Genomic DNA, 21,264 nt, shown 5'->3' with positions numbered 1-21,264 from the left:
CTATGAGTGAGAACATGCGGTGTTTGGTTTTCTGTTCTTGCGATAGTTTGCTAAGAATGATGGTTTCCAGCTTCATACATGTCCCTACAAAGGACAAGAACTCATTCTTTTTTATGGCTGCATAGTATTCCATGGTGTATATGTGCCACATTTTCTTAATCAAGTCTATCACTGATGGACATTTGGGTTGGTTCCAAGTCTTCGCTATCGTGAATAGTGCTGCAATAAACATACATGTGCATGTGTCTTTATAGCAGCATGATTTATAATCCTTTGGGTATATCCCCAGTAATGGGATGGCTGGGTCAAATGGTATTTCTAGTTCTAGATCCTTGAGGAATCGGATGGGTGGCATTCTTTATGGAGGAAATAATAGAGTACATTTCTCAGAAGGGATGAAAAGGTGGGATCCAGAGAGGAGCCTGTGCCCCCTTGTTCACTGGCAAGTCCCTGGTATGAATGTCCAGAAGGGAACCACAGTCCCACCTGAATAGCCTTGGTGGGCTATTTCTAGAAGTGACCCTGACCCCGTGTGCTGTTGGCGCCTTCTCATGTTAAACCACTCTCCTAAGGGCTCCTGGGACAATATTTAATAACACTTTTACTGGTACCTACTGTGTGGATGCAGGACAGTGTCTCAGGCAGTGTGGGGGACCTCTGTGCTACATGGCAAAGCACTCAGGGGTGCTTCTGTCTTCCCATCTGTGACTTCCAGAACAATTCGCGTGTACATAGAAAGTTGAGCCACAGTCACACTACCGTTAATTTGCTCACCTCCATGTCTCCAATTTCCAGACTGATAACTAGATTTATGAGACCCTTAAGGTTGGTCAGGAAGTGTATTTTACTCCTCTTTTTATCTCCATGGTTTAGCCAGAACCTGGCACAGAAGCTATCAGTAGAGAAGGGAATTCTGGATGTGTGAGATGTGGGGTGGGTGAAACGAGATGGAGCTGTAGAGGAAAAGAGAGCCATGGCACCCAGGAATCCCTTAGGACTTAAAGATAACCCTTATTCACAGCCTCTAAAAACCATGCTCAAGAGACGGACGTTGGCTTAAGCACATGTTGATAATCAGCAGACGTGTAAGGTAGGGCTCAAGCCTACTCCCCAAACCCGCTTAACTCCTAACACTGCTCTTCCTCTACAGATGACCTAACTGCTTCTTCCAGCTCCTGGCTGGCCCCTAGTTGAAATCCCTTGTTCCGCAGCTCAGAGTAGAATTCGACTCCCTCAGAGACAGAGTGGATGGGCTGATTATGATACTGGTGGTAGCCGGTCAAAGGACCCGCGGTGGGGGCTGCACTTGACAGCTGCCGAGGGAAACACCGGTGGTGATGTGGTAGGCAGTTTGGGGGTTCCTTGAAGCTCTTACTATGTTTGCGCTTGAACTCCAGCACCATCCTGGTGTACGTGTTGAAGGTGGTGACAGCTGACGCCATGCAGCAGGTGAAGGAGAGCCAGGCCATGCTAGGGACAAACGCACAAAAAGATTGGACAATAAGAATAGGACTTTCTTGAGAGGAAAATGCCATGACCTCTTCCTACTAGTGGACTAGCTTAATGCCTTGTAGGGATTTAGGGACTTTCCACCATGTTTCAGGTAAAGAACTGTGGGAAGAGAACTTACCGATTTCTCAAAAGAGAATGACTCATGTAGTCCTAGTATCAGACTAGGAGCTTAATGGATTTGTTTTCACTGAATTGATGAGTTGTTGGTGCCATGCCCTTTTCTATCTGGTGTGCCTATTTTGTGTGTGTGTGTGTGTGTGTGTGCGTATTTGGACTCCTGTTTCCCAAGCTGCATTGACCCTTGTAAAATCTCCAAGATTCCCCAGGCCTGAAGCTGAGCTGTATGCAGTGGACATAACGCACTGCATACCCTCCCTCTCCCACCCCAACACACACAGACACACTCTGCCAAAGATGTCCCCCCACTCAGATGCTGGGAGGAATCATCCCTCTTCCATCTTCCTTTGTTTTGAACCTAGCAGTGTTAGGGTCCACAAAGCTGAGCCTCTGAAAGTCATTCAGGAAAACATTTACTACAAATCAGGAGGTATTACAGGTTGTACTAGTGGAATTTGCTTCATATGAAAACAGTGTGGTTTTGGCTTAAGGGAGTTCATAATGGATGGGAGAGGAGCTGGAGATTAAGGGAATCTGGATGGATTCAAGAAAGGAAAAGAAGACTAGGGAACTATATTAAACACATTCCTGAAAACTTGGAAAACCAAATCCCTAAATCTCCCTGTGGTTCTGGGAAGCTCAGGAAACAGGAAGTTTTGTGAGGTTAGGGAGGGATTTCATGAGGCCAAGTGATGGTTAAAGCCAGGTCACATGCAGGCACTGTGTGTTCGTATCTGTTGCCTCTGACAAACGCAGTAGGTTCAGTCTGGGATGCTTCTGGGAGTTGATTGATGGGCGTTGCCTAGCCTGACTCCACAGCCATAATACCAAGAATGGCCTGAAGACAGACAAAAGGTGAGAAATGCTGGATCTGGGAACTGCATTGAGCCGATGCCCTGGCTGGTGGAGTAGACTCAGACTCCCAAATTATTAGCATAGATTGTGCCACGGGAAAGGGGATAGGGCCTCACAACAGACGTGCAGACTTCCTTCTCTGAGTGGAAACTTGAGCCCATCACTGTGTCTTTTCAGTGCTCTCAAAGTACTTAGCACTTAGTCAATATCAGTAGAAGTTGACAACTTGCTGTGAATAAAGAGTGCTCCTTAAGGGAGAAAGTAAGAGCTCTCAAAGGTAATATTTAACTTGAATGTGTTGCCTTGTGATGTTTGCTGTCGCTGTCTTTTTAAGATAAATCTCAAATGACTGACCCCTTAGTTCTTTAAGAGTTAGAGAATGGCTGTGGCAGTGAAGTGTTATTTCCAACACGGTTCAATAGAATAAGAATGGATAGAGAAGGAAGTGAAGAGGAGAGGAGTAAGCCATTTACAGAGAATGCAATTCAATCCAAATTTCAAAGCGATTTCTCGATTTCTCTGTTCTCTAATACCTTGAATCATTAAGAAAAAATAGAGCCCATTTCCATAAGGCCTACAAAATCAGTCTTGTTTCCCCAGGGTGACATATATGCCAGGTGAAGAGGCAACCGCCACAGCTGATGAGCAGGAAAACTGGACAAAATAACATCCTCCCAGGACACCCTGGAGGAATCCTCCCTGTACCCACTCAAGGCAGGGAAGAATGGACGTGTCCTGATGATGCAGCCCTGTGTGTGGTTGACAGGCTCCTGGGATGAGGGATGAAGAGAAGGCAGGGCTTCACCGAATAAGCATCTAGCTGGGGGTAGAAAATCTCATGAAGATTGGCTGGGGCTACAAAGGTTCAGGAGATGACAGCACTTACTAGAAGGCCCAGCCATAATTCCAAACATGTGGTCTCCAGTCTTCCGGACCCAAGTTGGCAGTCGCCTGAAAGACTTGTGAATACATCATGTGGGCCACCATCCCCAAGAGACCTACAGAGGAAACAGGAAGTCAGAGCCTTTAGAGAAAGGCTTTCATGCCATCTGCCAGGAGTATGATTTTAGATCACCCTTCTCGCAGTCAGGCACAGCCTCTGTTGGAGTAACCCATTACCCTATGCTACCACATTTCCTGAAGAATAATCCACAATGGGGGCTTCTCCTTAAATGCACATCTTTGCAATAGGTGATCCCAGACTGTAGGCTGAGAGCTATGGAAAAAGTCTGAGTCAATGCTGCACCCAAGGCCACTGCACCCCACCCCTACTCCTTCCCACCCACACCCCAATGTTGGCTTAATTCTTCATTATATATGTGCATCTCTCACTTTATCCGATGGAGACTGGTCTTGAAAAGCTGTGTATATGTCACAGCTGAAAAATAACCCAAACAATAGATTTTACATATTGAGAAAGCTTGCAAATAAAGGAACCTAGAGGTAAATCACTTTGTAAAGTACATGGTGATTCAATATACAATTTCACATGTTACTTCAATTTAAAATTAAAGATGCCTACCTCCATTCTTTATACTGCCTTTGGGCTCCTTCTCCCTTTCAGGGCAAAGACTCAAGTCCTCCAGCTAGGGCTTCAAAGGTGGCCAGGGCCAACCACCCCCTCCCACTCCAGGAGCAACTCACCTGACAGCACAGAGGAAACAGCAGCAAAGGCGCTCAGTTTGAGCCCACAGGCAGGGTTTGCAGTAAGTAGCAAGTCCGTTAGTAGCAGGAGGAAGCTGATGAACTGAAGTCCGATGTAGGTGATCTGCGTTCCCAGGGATAACCATAGGATTTCTGCCAGAAACCAGAGGAAGAGGGAGTGCTCACCCTCAGTTAAAAAACTGAACAAACGGTGAGCATAGGATGCCTATTAGGAGTTAAGACCCTAGCAGCATCTGAGAAGGGGAGAATGAGGCACAGCTGAACCCAGGGAGGACCATTACTTCATTCTGGTTCTTCGACGTCGCTCACAGCTCCCACTCTATAACCAATATATACCCAAGTAAGTTTGACCGACTGTAAATACTGCTGGGGAGATTTGAGAAGAAATCATCGAATTTTCATAAATCCTGCAGGGAAATAATGTTGCTCTAGTTATCATTTTTGTCCTCTTTTCCCTCATTTAATTTTGGGACGGTTCCCTCCCTGCCTCCTTTCTCCACTCCTTTCCTTTCATTTGACCAAATAATAATAACAATAATAGTGGAGGAGGAGGAGGAAAAACCTAAGCCTTCCTACACGGTTACTTGGCAACCAGAGTAGGTTAGCGCTGTTGGTGGTTTTCTATTTGTGAATCTTATTTATCCCCGCTGTTCCTTTTTTGCGTTCCTGCATATGAATGAAAGTCAGTTCAAGGGGGAATTTGTGTCACCCTGTGGGGCTCAGAAGAGAAAAGTGGGAGATCACAGTGCAGTTTAGATCCGGAGAGGCTCAAATCAATGATAACTACTGTAAATTCCTTATCAGACACATACTTGCCACAAAGCCCCAAGGGAGGGGAGGGGAGGGAAGCCTTCTCCATCAACCGCTTCCCTCCAAATCGGAGAGTGGGGTGACATGGGCCTTGCAACGTGGCAAATTCCAGTAGTCCTTTCTCACCTCTCTCGGTTGGTGGTGTGAGTTCAATGAAACTTCGGCACCTCTCCCCTGAAACATACAAGGTGCAACGTCATGGAACTGCTCCCTGGGATGGTTGGAATGAAAACCTTCCCCACGCCATACCTGGCGCTGCTCCCTCTGCTCTGATAGCACCTGCCCCGCATAGAGCAGGAAAGCAGGAAAGAATACCTGGGTGAATGAATGGCACAGCCAAGAGTCAGCCCAGGTGAATTTCTCTCTCTTCAGTCTCTGATAATGCAGAAGCTGTTTCCCTGAGAGCACCTACATAGCTTAATATTCCCATTTCCCATGTCCTGAAGAGTTAATGATCTTAGTGTTAACTAATACCTTTTGCTGCCGCTGTACCACTGGACCGAAGGGCTCTAAATTGTTTCCAGGACTGGGGATGGAGCAGTGCTAAGTGGCACAATAATAAATATAAATGTAAATACACACATTTTTAAAAAAAATTCCTCTTCCATCTCCCTTTTAGCTCAAATAGGGAGAAGTAGCAGATATCAACTGGTTCATGATTCTGGGCATTAGAAAAACTTCACTACCAGGTGCTTTCTTCCCAGGACACAGAGTCACCTTTCAGTGCTCTGGGCAGGGAAGAGGAGGTGCCTTCAGCTCATTCCTCCAAACCTGAGGAACACACATCAACCAGCACCTGCCTGCTTTGCTAGTGTGCACCGAGGGGCAGGAGATCTGGCAGATCTGTCTTCAGCTCCTTGATGGCTCCCCTATGTGATCTAGTTACCCTAGCTGGCTGGCTTCACTTCCCCCACTTTTAAATGGTAGCAGTAATACTTAGAATGATAAACACTTTGGGGCCAGGAAAAGGCTGTAAAGATTATCTGCTGTGATGCTTTCATCTCACAAACGAGCAAATCAAAGCCTATAGAAGCGAAGTTATAGGCTGGGCGTGATGGCTCCGCCTGTAATCTTAGCACTTTGGGAAGCTGAGGTGGGCGGATCACCTGAGGTCGGGATTTGGAGCCCAGCCTAACCAACATGGAGAAACCCCATCTCTACTAAAAATACGAAATTAGCCAGGCATGGTGGCACATGCCTGTAATCCCAGCTACTCGGGAGGCTGAGGCAGGAAAATTGCTTGAACCTGGGAGGCGGAGGTTGCAGTGAGCCGAGGTGGTGCCATTGCACTCCAACCTGGGCAACAAGAGTGAAACTCCGTCTCAAAAAAAAAAAAAAAAAAAAAAAAAGAAAGAAACAAAGTTATTTGTATGAGGTCACAGTTGAGCAGAGCTAGGGCTTTCCTACAATATTCCTCTCCCTTCGTTTTGTTTCTAAACAGCAATTCTAGGTCTCTAGACTGGAAATTCTCATAATGTGAATAGTTTAAATAAAACTTTTAAGGTTAATTTTATTTTTAACATGCTATTTTGAACCAACAAGTCTACTACAGAGGGAGGAAGTGAAAAGCCAACCTTATTAAAAGGGGCTGCCATAGAGAAGGACACCACACAGAGGTGGAAGGTTCTGCGCTGGGAGAAGGAGGTGAGGCCCACTGGGGTGTGGGCAGTGCTGCACCTCCCAGGGCAACCCCACCCCTAAGCGGGCCTACCTGGTTTCCATGCCTGCATTAGATCCCTTGCCCACCCTGACCCCATTGCTCTTATATCCCAGAATTTAGGCTACCTGGTTCTTCCACAGTTTCCTCACAGGATAGCCACATGCCACTCCGGAAGCTCCGGAAGGAGAACCGGTCATCCCCAGTCTCCCAGTTGTATTGTACCACCTCCTGGGTGGATGTGTTGGTGGTATCTCCATCCAGGGACACTGGCATGTCAAAGCACTTGGCTGCCAGACCTTTCTCGCACAGGGGCTTGGGCACCTTCTGTGTGCCCACAAACCAGTAGTTGCTGAGCAGGGATATTGTGGAGAAGCTGAGTGATAGCATGCTGAGGATGGCAGATAGGAGTGTCCGCTGGCCAGAGAAGGCCTTCGCCAGCTCCATCTGTAATAGACAAGCACAAGTGGAAGGGAAGGGAGCAAGGGAGCTTGACTCAGAGCCGCCTCGGAGATTTGGCCGCCTTTCCCTGTGCTCCCTCTGCTCAAGCCGTACCCCTCCAAGGCGGATAGGCACAACCCTCCTCTGACAGTTTTCTCCAGGGGCTGCATGGAAGCCCGGCTTCAGGAGTGGTCTGCAGCAAGCACCTGGAGGGTCTCAGAAAACCATACGCCCGCACGGGGGCCTCAGAGCAGCTCTCTCTGACCTCTTGTCCTCCTGTCTCAGTCCCACTCTTGCCCGAGGCTAGCCACAGAAGCTACAATCCCTCTTCCTCAAGGTGGGTCATAGAAACCAGAGCCCCTTTCCCCAGAGCCAGCCATAAAACCTAAAAATATTACTCTAACTTTCCCTCTGCCTTTCCGTGTACAAACTGACCCTAAAGAAGTTATCTGACCTAGCTTGTGTGACTGTAGGTCATAAGACTCCCATTCCAGAGAGGGCCCTGCCCCACACCTGGAGGGAAGAAATGCACGCTCAGAGAGGCCAACGAGAAGCAGGCCTTGCTGGGTTTCCCCACTCAGTCTATTAACGTTATTAGATCAGGCCAGATGCAGTGGCTTACGCCTGTAATCCTAGCACCGTAATCCCTCCCAGAGGTGGGAGGATTGCTTGAGTTCAGGAATTCATGACCAGCCTGGGTAACATAGTGAGACCCTGTCACTATGAAAAATTAGCTGGGCATGATGGTGCGTGTCTGTAGTCCCAGCTACTTTTGAGGCTGAGGTGGGAGGATCACCTGAGCCCAGGAGGTGGAGGCTGCAGTGAGCCATGATCATGCCACTGCACTCCAGTCTGGGCAACAGACTATCTCTAAAGTCTGTTTTACAGAGTGCAGTCTTGCCACTGCACTCCAGTCTGGACTATCTGTCTCTAAAAAATAAAAACAATAAACAAAAAAACAGTAGATCATGCCCTTGATGTCCAATCATATTTCTACGTGACTGTCCATACTTTTTTGAACCTAAGCATAAAAACAGACAATTTTCCCTGCATCTTTGGGTCTTCATTCTGAAGGTTCCCTTGTCATGTGAAACTATGATCAAATAAACTTGTATGTTTTTTCTCCTATTAATCTGCCTCTTGTCAGTGATTTTCAGTGAACCTTCGGAGGGCAAAGGGAAAGTTTTCTCCTGGCCTCTATACAACGCAGGGATGATGCTTCTTCAAGTTGAACCTTACACAGGCCCAACTGCAGAAAAGGGGTGATTTGCATAGATTGAATGACAGGGGCTGGTCTCTGGGCATGATATGCAGCAATACACAGAAGTAGGATAAAGGTGATCTACCAGATAGGACAAATGAGAATGACGAATGCATAAGTCAGAATGAATTGGATGTGAACGTGTTAAAATCTTCCACTTCTGCTTCAAATGGTGAGAGTAGAATCAACATAGCCTCCAGCTGGCAAATCCTAGGGAGGGTGTGTGTGTGTGTGTGTCTGTGTGTGTGTGTCTGTGTGTGTGTGTCTGTATGTGTCTGTGTGTGTGTGTGTGTGTATACCTTTATGGTGAGTGCCATAATGACCCCACCAACAAACAGCAGGGGGATCATTCTGAGTAGCAGTGATGGATCTGCCAGTAGCCACTACCTGGAGTTCTTGGACCAGCAGATTGAGCAAGAGAGAGAGAAGGTGGATTGCTGCAAATATTAATACCACTGCTGGCCAGGCCCTGTCTACTGAAGTCCTGCCCCTCTGAGGCTCACCCCAAGTCCCAACTGCTTCAGGGACATCCCCTAAACAGCACCTTCCATGGGAAGTGAGGCTTGGAAGGGCTTCAAGGACTGTGGTATGTGCCTTCTTAATGGTACTCTTTTCATATTTATTTTTGGTCATGTCTTATCTTCCCTCCAAGATTTCAAGCTGCCATTAGGTAGCAAATGTGTCTTTGTGATTTTTATCTTTCCCACAGCAACTAGCACAGTATTTTACACATTAGACACTCAGTACTAAACGACTGAGTAAATTGAGGATGTTCTGAATAAGCATCAGATAGCAATGACCTCAGTCAGAGGTTATATACACTTTTTCTTTTTTTTTTTGAGATGGAATTTCACTCTTGTTGCCCAGGCTGGGGTGCAATGGCACAATCTTGGCTCACCACAACCTCCACCTCCTGGGTTCAAGAGAGTCTCCTGCTTCAGCCTCCCGAGTAGCTGGGATTACAAGCACTGACTCATTTTTTTTGTGTTTTTTTAGTAGAGATGGGGTTTCACTATGTTGGCCAGGCTGGTCTTGCTCTCCTGATCTCAGGTGATCTGCCTGCCTCGGCCTCCCAAAGTGCTGGGATTACAGGTGTGAGACACTGCGCCTGGCCGGTTATATAAACTTTTACATAAGTTTATATAAACTTTTAACTTTATATAAAATAATATTAATATATATATACATATATAAATATATAATTATATAATTAATAATTGACAAGGCAATTGACAACTTCTGGAAAACTTTTACATAAAGTCTAAACTTTATATAAAAGTTTAGAAAAAAGAATTGGGAGCATTCCAAATGCTCTTCGTGGTAATCGTTTTTGGCTTTGTCTTCACTGACGGGTAGTAGCACTGACTTGCTGAAGCGTTTGCTATTGTAACAATGCAGTGAGCTATTGGTGTCCTCTTCCCTGAATTATAGATTCCTCTGAAAGGAGTATGGCAATGAATATTAAACTGGAAACCTCCGGGGGAAGCAGATGGATGCTTTGGGGCCTGGAGGATAAAAGAGGGCAGTGAACCTACTGGGATATGGGGCTATTGAAACCTTTGGAGAGGAGATGGGGCTTATGCCTCTGGGAGAGGTAGCAGTCGGACCCAGCTTCCATCTACTGCCACAGAGACAATAGATTTCAAATGCTCGCATTTGAAATTGTCATGCCTGTGTAGGCTGGACAGCAGGTTTGGTGTCCACAGAGCCATGGGTAGGGTGTCGGCAGCCAAGCCCTTGGTCAGTGGAGAGGAACCTGGAGGGCGGTGTCTTCCAGCCTGGTGCAGAAGTGCCCGCCTCACAGTGGGGACATAGAAGAGGCTGCCGAAAGAACTGAAGCCCCCCGGATGGCTCTGGCTGGAGCCCCTACTCTCTATGTCATTTTCAGCCTAAGAGAATAGGAGGGCAAGCTAAAATATGACCAGTATTAGACTGCCAACTTTGTTGAGTGGTGGCTTGGAGCCAGATTTAATTTGACTTAGAGAAGTAATTTGGCAAGTCTCTTACTTTGTGTTAGAGCAGTTTATACAGTTATATTAATGCACACTGAACAGAAAAGAAGCCCATGCTTAGTTGCTGACAGACGCTTCTTAAAGTAAACCTTCTTGAGCTTTCCAGGGGATCCTTCATATCAGAATTAATCAGACTTAAATCTGCTTAGCTTAAGAGCCATAAATAAAACCATAGTTAAATGGACAGGCCCATAAATTTCCCTCCCTTATCACGTCCAACTTAATGTTTCTACATTAACAGAGAACTTTACCTTAGAAATGAAACAATTTGTTCTTCAGAATTTCCAGGAACTAAGACAGTGCATATCACAAAGTGCTTATTATTTATGGCAATAAGAAATACACAAAGATCATATGTATGTAAAACCAATATACAAAACATGATCAAGACAACTTCTGAAAAGCAATCTGCTAATATGATTTTACTTTTAAAAGCACTCAACAAGTTAACTCTGCCAAGAATTGTCAGTTCTTGCAAGGCTCTGGGTGACCTTGCCTAAGGACAAAAAATCTGCAGCATCTGGGAGGAGGAAAGATTTTCTATGGCCAGACACTGAAGTCCTATGTTGCCCAGTTCCCCTTTCCTAAAATGTTTTCATCTTGGTTTTAGTTATGAAAATCCTATTGGTTTTAGTCATCATTCTCTTACTATGAGTCATCCTTTCTAATAATTCTTACATTGCTTGAATAAGAAATGGATTTCCAGGTAAAACATCTTCACTAACTATTTGGTGTAAAGACTGACCTAAAGACTTAGGCAATTCTAACTTTTGTGACCTCAGCATTCATTTTTCAACAATCATTTTCAGTCTGGTTTGGAAATTTGTCAATTATCATGTCAGATTTTAACTGCACACTCAATCCACTTCAAGTTACACTTGCAAGATTTTTACTCCACATTCAATCCACTTTAAGTTATATAAATTTGCAAGTTATTCTCGGGGTTATTCAGAAATAAGAAAGAATAATGAACCCCGTGCTAAGATACACCCACTTTGTGGCAATAAGGTGACAATCAATTTAAGGAAGAGGCAATTTGAGAAACAAAGAATAAAAAAGAGCTTGGACTGAAGCTCAAAGAGGTTCCTTCCAGAAGGAGTGTCCACCAGGCAGATACACAAGGAACCTCATTCAAAAATCATCTTTTTGATATCAAATGATAATTTCACTCGATAATTTTCAAGAATTATCTTCAACACCTATAGTACCATGCCCTTTGCCACATACTTTACTCCTTTCCCCAAACATGCCTTTCCCTGCTAGGATCCAATTACCTCTTGAATTGGAAGAACAAATCTAATTTTGCAATGGTTTCCATAAAGTGATCCTGAAGAAGTAATGGCCGTAAGAACAACTCTATCTTTGTGTATGCAACAGATCCTATGCCAAGGTGACTCTTTACTCTCTGGAAAAGGGACAGAGTGGTTTCTCTAACACTTGGGCCCTTAGATCATTAGGAAGTGCGTAGGCACCAATGTATAATCAGTAACCCTTCCATCAACATATATTAACAGAGTATCCCAGAATTAGCATAGGCTAGAAAGGACAACAGATCGATGAGGCAGGTGCACAAAAAGAGCCAGGTACAAAATAGCTGTAGACTGCATCACTTGAGCAATATGAGGGGAAGCCGGTTACCTTGGCCATGGTCAGCGTCTTGCAGCTTGTCTGGAAGAAGCGAAGGATGCCATCTGCACTCCAGGTCCCTTTGGTTTAATGTTGCAAGAATACAAACTGTCTTCCTACCCTCCTTCCTCTCCTCCTACCCCTCCCTTTCTATCTCATATTCTTTGGAGTGCCTCATGTTTAAATGCTGCCTTACCGGGAACATGGGCATTTAATAATTGACAAGGCAATCAGGGCCCAGCTGTTCTGGGAGATTACACCAGAGAGCTTGCCAATGGGGATCTGGGATTAAGCATAAAGAAGCAAGGACCTGCAATTTGCAGAGGAACATTTCTTTAAAAAGTAAATGATGGTTTAGTTTCCACTGCCTGCCATTCTGTAGGTAACTGGAGTGAATGGATTGGAATTGAATTTATGGCAGACATGAAGATATGGCAGGTCACCTTACTACAGAAGTTTACCTTCCCTTGAGTAGGGTTTCCCAGCCCTTTGAAGAAACTCTGTTCTCTGCAATGTCAGGGCCTCACGGAGCCATGAATAGGAAATAGTTTCCCTGTTCCATGGGTGGTCTCCACTTTCCAGTTAGAACATTAGAATAAGTACTATTAAGTATCTCCCTCTACACATGGAATGCTGAGTGAGAGCGTTGGCTGGGGATGGGGTGAGGATGCAGATAGGATTGGAGATAAATGAATTCCAGGATCCGGAAGGCCATGGCTATTTACCATTCCTCTCCCAACCTTCAGGCAAAGGAATGACAATATTTTATATTTCTTTTTTTTTTTTTTTTTTGAGACGGAGTCTTGCTCTTTCGCCCAGGCTGGAGTGCAGTGGCCGGATCTCAGCTCACTGCAAGCTCCGCCTCCCGGGTTTACGCCATTCTCCTGCCTCAGCCTCCCGAGTAGCTGGGACTACAGGCGCCCGCCACCTCGCCCGGCTAGTTTTTTGTATTTTTAGTAGAGACAGGGTTTCACCGTGTTAGCCAGGATGATCTCGATCTCCTGACCTCGTGATCCGCCCGTCTCGGCCTCCCAAAGTGCTGGGATTACAGGCTTGAGCCACCGCGCCCGGCAATATTTTATATTTCAAAAAAGAGTTTCTAAAATGTTGAAAAAGTAATCTGACAAACCAGTAAGGGGTCGTTTGCATATCTTCTTGCCACCAGTCAGTCAGAAGTACAAGTTGTTATTTTTCTCTTCAAAATTGTACAAACAGCTGGGCCCGATGGTTCATGCCTGCAATCCCAGCACTTTGGGAGGCCGAGGCAGTTGGATCACTTGAGGTGAGGAGTTCGAGACTAGCCCGGTCAACATAGTGACACCCTGTGTGTACTTAAAAATACAAAAAAAAAAAAAAAATAATAATAATAGCCAGGCATTGTGGCAGGCACCCGTAATCCCAACTACTGGGGAGGCTGAGGCAGGAGAATCTCTTGAACCCGGGAGACAGAGGTTGCAGTGAGCCCAGATTGTGCCACTGCCCTCCAACCTGGGCCACAGAACAAGACTCCATCTCAAAAAAAAAAAAAAAGTGCAAATTAATTGGGACACCAACGTTGATGAAAGAGATTCTGCCGCTGTTTGTGAGTCCCTAAACGCTGCATGGACTTTCATCCTCCAAGCCTTTGCTGATGCTCTTCCTTCTGCCTGGAATGCCTTCAATCTCTTTTTATCTGGTGAACTGCCTGCCTCTCAACGAAATTAGTCTAAAAAGTCATCCACTCTTTGAAAATGTTTCTTTTCTCCCTAGGACATACAGTTCCCTCCTCATGGTCCTTGTCACACTATACCTCTCTCACAACACTTATTATTATTTTTTTAAATTTTAGTAGAGACAGGGTCTCACTATATTGTCCGGGCTGGTCTCAAAATCCTGGGCTCAACCAGTCCTCCCACCTTGGCCTCCCACAGTGCTGGGATTACAGGCGTGAGCCACTGCACCCGGCCTTCTCACAACACTTTCTATATTCCATTATAACTACTGCATTTGTCTTAAATGTAACTTCCTTAAAGGTCTCAGTTTCATTTTAGAGCAGTCGTTCTCAGTTCTGATGGAGTATCAGAACAATCTTTGGAAGTTTGGAAAATATGCCGATTCCTGGATCCACCCTGAGATTTCATAGTAGTTCTGGATGAGGCCCAGGGATTGGGACTTTTAGAAAGTTCTTAATATATACCCAGGGAATTCATGTAAAATGGTACCTGTTGGACTCATTTTGGGCTTACATTTAATAAAACCCTCTGTATCCCACCTGGCCCTTCCTCCCCCTCTTCCAGACTAGCCATGAGGTCGTGTTTTTCCCATTCTATATTTGTGCAGTTCGTTTAGGGAATCAAAGGCAGGTTCTTCTGAACTTAATTGTTTGAATTAGTCCACGTTCTAGCTGAATGAGTTGCTTTGGAGCCTGCTTTTGTCACCTGTAATGTCTGCTCTCCTCAGACTGATGTTAACAAGCAAATTTGATAAACATGTGCCATGTTCAGGTATATTTTCTGCATCGCCCAGACAACCCTTTATTTATTGTGACAGAACCCACTCTCCTTTGGGAGGAGAAGCAGGAATTTTGTGTTCTTTATTTTTTTTTACAGTTGCATCGGCTGTTGGTTTCCTAGCTAGTAGTTTCATCATAACGCTGGGTGGCGCTATCCCCTCATCGTTTCCGCTTTCGTCACGTGCTTCCCCCACCAGTCGGCAAAATGTGGGTGGAGGTGGCTGCTCCTCCCCATAGGATCCTTTTTAAAAAAAATTTGGCATCCTCCCTGCCTGCTAATCTACAGAATGCCATGTGTCAGCCCTGTGGAATTCAGGGCTCAGGCTGAACTTTGGGGCATCCAGCCACTCCCTATAGGAATCTTGTAGGATTGTTTCCTGTAGCACTTTTTTTTTTTTTTGTGCGGCCAGTTCCAGCTTCAGTGACTCAGTAGATCCTCATATACTTCCCATGGGAAATACAACTCCACGGTATCAGAAAATACAGTTAGCCAATGTTTCCTGATGAGTTTTGTGCACATTTTTATTTACTTAATTGTATCTTCATTGTCTTTCCAACCCAGAACAGTGAACAATTATTTTCCCCTCTCTGTGCTTACACCCTTCAAATACTTGCAGACACTTCTCATAGCCCGCTTGAGTCACTGTTTGGCACGGTCTTATGTCTTTGATTTTTATTGCCTCTGCTCATAAACCGCACCCCCTGTGCCTTAATAGCCTGAAGTTCGCCTTCTCCAGGGAAATGGGGATGGGAGTGGCAGACTCTTAAGTGTGTTATATGAGGAGGCTCAGGGGTGGATTTATTTAGAGTGAAGCTAATGAAACTTCAGCTTCCATGTCCCCTACTCCCTCCACCTCTTCTAAAACCTTGTTACCTAATTTACACTTGTAATTGTGTACTCTTTTTCTTAAAGAGGGCCTCCAAAATTATATTATTTTAGGCCTCCACAAAGCCTGGGTCCACCCCTTAGGAAGCTGTGCATTTTGTGTGCGTACTTGGCTGCCTGGCTGTTGAATGTGACCAGTCTTGATCTCCCCCTCCCCAAGGACCCTGGGCCACAACGTCTAATTTCCTCTTTTTGACAAAACATGAGTTTTTCTGCCTGGCCACAAACATCAGAGCCCAGCATCCCACTCACTTCCTTTCATTGTAATTTGGGCATGTTAATATTTTTTTCTTCCCTTTCCTCTCTTAGAACAGAAGAAGTAATTGCTAGTCAATGCGACATAAATATAATTAGGTTCGGCTCGGAAGCTCATGACTCAGCACAGACAAGAAGATTCCACACCTAAAAACAGTATTTAGCTCTGGCATGTTGGACTGTGATCATTCCAAGATGACCTCCACAGGAATATATATGCACCTCATAATTTATGACACCACAAGGCCAACGGTGGGGGAGAACCCATATTTGGTAAGGTCCTCAGTCCCTGTTCCCTGTGCTGGACAAAACCACATTTACTAGGCTGTGCATCAAGAGAAAACAGTGGTCTTGGGGCACCTACACATACTTTGTAAATGGGAATGCAATTTATTGTTTTGTGAGTTCACTGCAGGTTGGGGTGATTAAATGACAAGCGTGAATGCTGAGCCAGAAAGCAGGTTATATACCACACCACTTCCCTAATGTCAAGGCCTGGGACTAAGAGATCCAGTGTTTTTTTGTTTGTTTGTTTTGTTTGTTTCTTTTTTCTTCACATCATCCACACTGGCATCTTCCCGGAAAGGTTTGTTTTCTCTCCCTGGCAGGAGTATCTCTATCCTCCCAGGAGCTAGATTTCCGACCCACGCGCCGTTAACTTCTTTCTATTACTCAGTAGACAAAGGCTGGAGTGGGGTGTCAATGTTTCGGCTATCACTGGTCTGATGACCATGCCTGCCCCTGTTCTCTGCTCCTGCATGTTCTAGCATGTGCCTCTCTCATGTAACTCATCACATGACTTTCTTGTCTGTTATGCTCATTTGACTGTAAGTTGCTTGATATAGTAGCAGCTATGTTTTATTCATTGTTGATCCTCAGAGCCTAGCAGTGTTTTAACATCTATGAATGAATGAGGTTTGTAATGCAAAAAGGCTTATGGATACAATTAGGAATTCTGAGTGAAGATGTGAATAAAGAAGTGAGTCCAAACAGCCTTCTGTTGCTAAAGGAAACAGGATGCTTCCGGATTCACATATGTAAGAGCAGTGAGAAGCTACAAAGGAAGTCCTGGGTCCACAGGCACACCCTAAGCCTTTTTACGCAGATGCACCCAGAGTTTCATCAAACAGATTCTCTGCCAATCCATTTCCTCTCACCTGTGGAAACATTCCCGCTTTTAAATGAGCAAAGCCCAGAAAACAGTGATGATCTCATGAAATAGTATATTATCTTTAGTGCACAGAGATCAGGGGACAAACAGATTGCTCAAAAACCAGTGACAGATTGGAAATGTTATATCCTTTTCCAAGCTGGGTGGTCCCCTACCGATTAGAGCCATTTTGGATGATGTATTTCCAACTTTCTGAGCTTTTGCTGCTCTAACTGCAATGTTTACATCAGTGCCTAACCTTCAGCTCCTTCACTGATGAAGACAAAGAAGGTCTTCACACGGGACATTTTCACATTTGTTTCCCAACTCGGAAGGGAAGAGTAATGCCACCAAAATGCCCGTGCTTAGTGTTCAAAATGACTACATCACTGTAGGACACAGCTCCAGGATTTATTCTCAGCTGTAACCACATTTAAGGGGCCACATAACCTCAAATGGTCGCACAATCAAATGACTCTAGTCTTCCTAACGTAGATCCCGAGTGTTGGGAACACTTCAATTCAGTGGGAAGGACCCTGGAAAAGCGTTTCGGGACCTCGTTCTCGTCTTTCCCTTTCCGCCTTTTAATGGAATTGTTTGAGGACTTTTGCTAACGCAGTCATTTCCAGGAGAGGAAGCCGCCTTTCTTCCAGGCCCCAAGCAGCTGGAGTGAATCAGAGGGGCAGCCACATCTGCACTTCCTGTGGGGCAATCGCTCACGCGCGGGTGACGGCGCCCGCGGGCCGGCTGGGGTCGGGGGCTTTTGGGGACCGCGGGGCGGGGCGGGGGCGTAACGGGTGGGGCCTCTCGGGGGAGCCTGGGCCGCGCCATCTCTACTTCCGAGCGCGCCCTCCCACCCCGAGGAGTAACGCGCCCCCTCCCGTTTACTACGGCGCCCGGTAGCCTAGCAACGGGGCGCGTTGCCGCGGCGACGGGCCGGGCGTCTTTGGCTTTGTTTGCGAGGCCCCGCCCCACGGCCGCCAACCACCCAGGGCTTCCTGACCCGGTGGGGCGGGGTACCCGGGCTGTTTCTTCCTCTGGGTCTTCCTGCGTCAGCTGAGAACCGTGTCCCGGGGGCCCTCCCAGAGAGCAGGGACGGCCAGGGCAGGCCAGGGACCCGGCGAGCCGCGGAGGGCGGCGCCATGTGTGTCCGGGAGCTGGGCCGGGGCGCTAGGCCACCTGAGGCGCGGCCCCTCTGCCACCTGGCGAGGCTGGGCGGGAGGGCGGGAGAGACGGGGTAGTCGGAGGGATTCCTTACACCCAGGCGGGTGGGCCAGGGCTCGGGATGTGTCGGGCTGCTGGGAGTCCAAAGTCAGGCATTTCCCTGCCCCTGCCTCCTAACGCTACGGGTCCCAGGCTCCCGTTCTAAGGGAAGGGGATGTCTGCACCTCGTTGGGAGGACTCGAGGGGCGGGACTTCGCCACCCAAACCCCTCAGCAGATCCGAGTTCTATTTACGACCCCTATGCACGACTGCACAGGATTTTCGCCAAGTTACTTAACCTCCCAGAGGGTTAAATTTACCCTCCGGGGTAAATGAGGGCAAAGAGTTGTCCTGTGAAAATCGAAACAGGTAGAAGAAGAGTGCCTCTAAGCAGCAAGGAAGGGGAAGTGCACCTGTGCTACCAGCAGACACCTTGCTAGACCCTTCAGACATCTTCCTTAATCCTCACAACCAGCGTGAAAGAGACGTGGCATCCCCATTCTACAAATGAGGGTTCCAATTCAGAGGGTTTGACTTGCTCAAGGCCACAAAGCTAGTAAATGGTAGAGTCAACATTGGCAATCTTTGAGGACTGTTCACCTGACTCATCACCAGGCTGCCACTCAGTAAAAGCCAAGGCACAGTCACCTTTAACAAAATGTACAGATTGCAGGCCAGATTATGGGACCTCTTGCAGAATGAGGCAATGGAGTAAGTGTACTTTATACCTCTCAGGAACATATTAGCAACCAGGTGCTCCCATATTCCCTCTGTGTCTCTCCTAGAAAACCACTGATAAAGAACAATAATAAAATTTATTCTAAGCCGTGACTGACTTTTTCTATCATGTTCACATCCACTTCTTTATCATCTGTTCACTTTGGGCTGCTTCTGAATCAGGGAAACTGCCTGAGCCCACACTCCGATGGCTCTTCAGAACCACCAGCTCAGCTCTGCAGTCCCAGAAGCACCTCTTAAGTTATCCTGTTCTTTCCTTTGAGATCCTAACTTCCAGCTGGTCAACAACACACCACATTGCTCCCTCTGTTGGAATGTGTGTGTGTATGTGTGTGTGTTTGTGCATGTGCTAGTTTGCTGGCTAATCACAAGCTTCATTTTTCTCTCACGAGAAAGGCAAGATATTTGCGAATGAACACCATTTGTTTTTTTAAGTAATCCTTAGAGCTAAAAATTGGGAGGCTGGTCGTTTCTGAATGTAGGTCAAATCCTAAACAAGCCGCAACTTCTCTGCAGAGTGTGAGAGTCTTCCTGGGTCTGCAAGGATCCCTGAAGACTCTCCTGGATTCTCTGAGACCAGAAAAGAGCTCTACCGTGTGTTGTCCTTCCCAGTTCCAGATCAGAGCTGGCTTCCAGCAGGACTTTGGGGGTGCCCCACTGTTCTCTGGCATAGAGCTTGATGTCTGCTCTTCCAGCTCACTGGGGTGACACACAGCTCTATTGTTGCCACCACTACTGGGCCTTTACAGGGCTCCAGATTTTGGCAACAAGAATAATACAGATGAAAGGAAAAAAGGAGAGGCATAGGGAGCCCTGGGAACAGAGGAGAAGGAAGACGATGAGGCAAGGGAAGAAGAAATGGAAGTTTTAATGAAGGAAGATGAAAAGGTAATAGGCCAAGGTATGGACAAACAAGTTTTATCTATGAGAACTAGGCTGAGTAACACATTTTCATTCCATTTTGTAGAACCCTATAGTGCATTTCCAAGCTCCTTACTGTGACCATGTGAAATACATGAAATTGATGAGTTAGTGTAACCTGTGTTACAAATCCAGCAGTAAGCGTATGTGTATGAGATGTTCATGAGATTTCAAAATCCTTGTACTTACCTTCTGGGTGAGGCAAACATTTTGAGTCAGTTGAGAGGAATCGCTCATTCACTCTTGCAGTGCGAAGGCAGAGAAGTTTCAGTTTATCTTCTGTTCTGTCTCAATCAGTTGGGTAGAATGAGTGTTTAGCGTGAAGATGAATCAGGTCCCCTCTTGCCAGCAGAGGGGTAAGGTGGTGTGTGGTGGATTGGAGAGGATGTCCTGAGGGCAGGACACCAGCCAGGGCGGGGCTAGGTGACCCATGGGGTTTACTCTGTGATGTCACAATGGCAGGCAGGGGTCTCCTTGTTGCTCCCTCAGCCTCCTCCAGGGGTCATGCTGGGTACCTGCCAGTGGCTGGATGTCTTCTGAGGTCATCCAGATCACTGCTTCTCTTATTGTGGGTAAGATTCACCTGGGGAGCCTAGTCAAGTGCAGGTCCTGAAGGTCTGGGATGGCTGTCATGCGAGTCCAGCCAGACCACACTGAGCTGTGAGACTCTAGAGCAGTGCTGTCAAAGCAACATGCAATGTGGGCAGCATATGTCACTTAAAATTTTCTAGTAGCCGCATTAAAAAAAAGTAAATTGGACACACATACGGCGATACAGCAATCATATGCTATACAATACTATGTTTAAAATGTAGCCCTCCCCAGACAATAAAGTTGGGTTTAATGAAAAGTATTTTATACTGCTTTCATTTTAAAATGAAAATTTAATGAATTCAGATTACATAAAATGAGAAATTCAGTTGCTCAGTTACACTGTCCATATCATAAGGGCTCCACAGCCACACGTGGCAAATAGCTACCGTATTGGATGGCACAACTCAAGGCCATTCTCTGGAAAGGTAACAATGTACAGAAATTACCCTTCTAAAGGACTAATATCTGGAAACCCAGTAAACATTCACTAACATTATTTTAATGAATCCATAATTAGTGTCTGGGGACTGTTAATAGGAAGCATAACTCTCGGAGACTGGAAGAAGGTGTAATGCTTGGGCTCATCCAGGATTCCAGCTAACAGTCTGGATGGGGCCCTCTGCCCTGTGACACCTGTCACACTCAGTCCTCCTCTGAGCTTTTGCCAGGGCTCCCCTCACTGGGATCCCTTCCTCCTCCTTGCTGCCCTGCCTAAATCTTACACAACCTCAGGGCACATGATTCCAGTCTCAGCACCTTGTGGCTCTAGCCCTCCTTACTCCCCATTTCCTCTGTGCTCACACAGCATGCCTGCTTTGCTTTCAGTGTGTTAGTCTGTTTCTCCTGAAATTCTAAGTTGCTTGAGGACAGAATCTGCTTTTTTACTTCTATCGTGCTTAATATAGTGCTTGTGCATTGATTTTATATCCTAAGACTTCGCAGAAGTTTACCAAGACTAGGAGTTTTTTGGTGGAATCTTTAAGGTTTTCTGGGTATAGTTTCATATTATCAGCAAAGAGATAGTTTGATGGCTTCTTTTCCTAGTTGGATGCCTTTTATTTCTTTCTCGT

General features: G+C 46.1%; 1 protein-coding gene across 7 annotated transcripts; it reads right to left on the bottom strand.

Moving 5' to 3' along the window:
* Positions 1-1,051: 1,051 nt before the first annotated feature.
* GSG1 (germ cell associated 1) lies at positions 1,052-20,050 on the bottom strand. 7 transcript variants are annotated; one of them, XM_033222812.1, is made up of 7 exons: positions 19,790-20,050; positions 6,745-7,063; positions 5,434-5,502; positions 4,962-5,133; positions 4,129-4,281; positions 3,371-3,482; positions 1,052-1,470 (listed from the first exon to the last, which is right to left on the bottom strand). In XM_033222812.1, the coding sequence occupies exons 1-7, from the start codon at positions 19,835-19,837 to the stop codon at positions 1,375-1,377; spliced, it is 969 nt and encodes a 322-aa protein (XP_033078703.1). In that variant the 5' UTR covers positions 19,838-20,050; the 3' UTR covers positions 1,052-1,374. The 7 variants fall into 7 exon arrangements, with proteins under 7 accessions (XP_033078703.1, XP_033078706.1, XP_033078700.1 ...); XM_033222815.1 differs by having other exon boundaries at positions 4,966-5,133; XM_033222809.1 differs by having other exon boundaries at positions 5,086-5,133.
* Positions 20,051-21,264: the final 1,214 nt, after the last annotated feature.

Source organism: Trachypithecus francoisi, unplaced genomic scaffold (genome assembly GCF_009764315.1).
Source record: "Trachypithecus francoisi isolate TF-2019V2 unplaced genomic scaffold, Tfra_2.0 Lachesis_group11, whole genome shotgun sequence".
NCBI lineage: Eukaryota > Metazoa > Chordata > Mammalia > Primates > Cercopithecidae > Trachypithecus > Trachypithecus francoisi.
This window is presented reverse-complemented; position numbering and strand designations above follow the sequence as displayed.

Bases quoted from the DNA above. Each gene is read 5' to 3' on its own strand.
- GSG1 (XM_033222815.1), bottom strand. From the start codon at position 19,837: ATGAGCGATTCCTCTCAACTGACTCAAAATGTTTGCCTCACCCAGAAG. The intron at 4,282-4,965 runs GCAAGTATGTGT...GGTTTCTGGCAG, and splicing joins CCCTCCCTTGGGGCTTTGTG to AAATCCTATGGTTATCCCTG. The intron at 1,471-3,370 runs GTAAGTGCTGTC...GTTTGTCCCTAG, and splicing joins AATTATGGCTGGGCCTTCTA to CATGGCCTGGCTCTCCTTCA.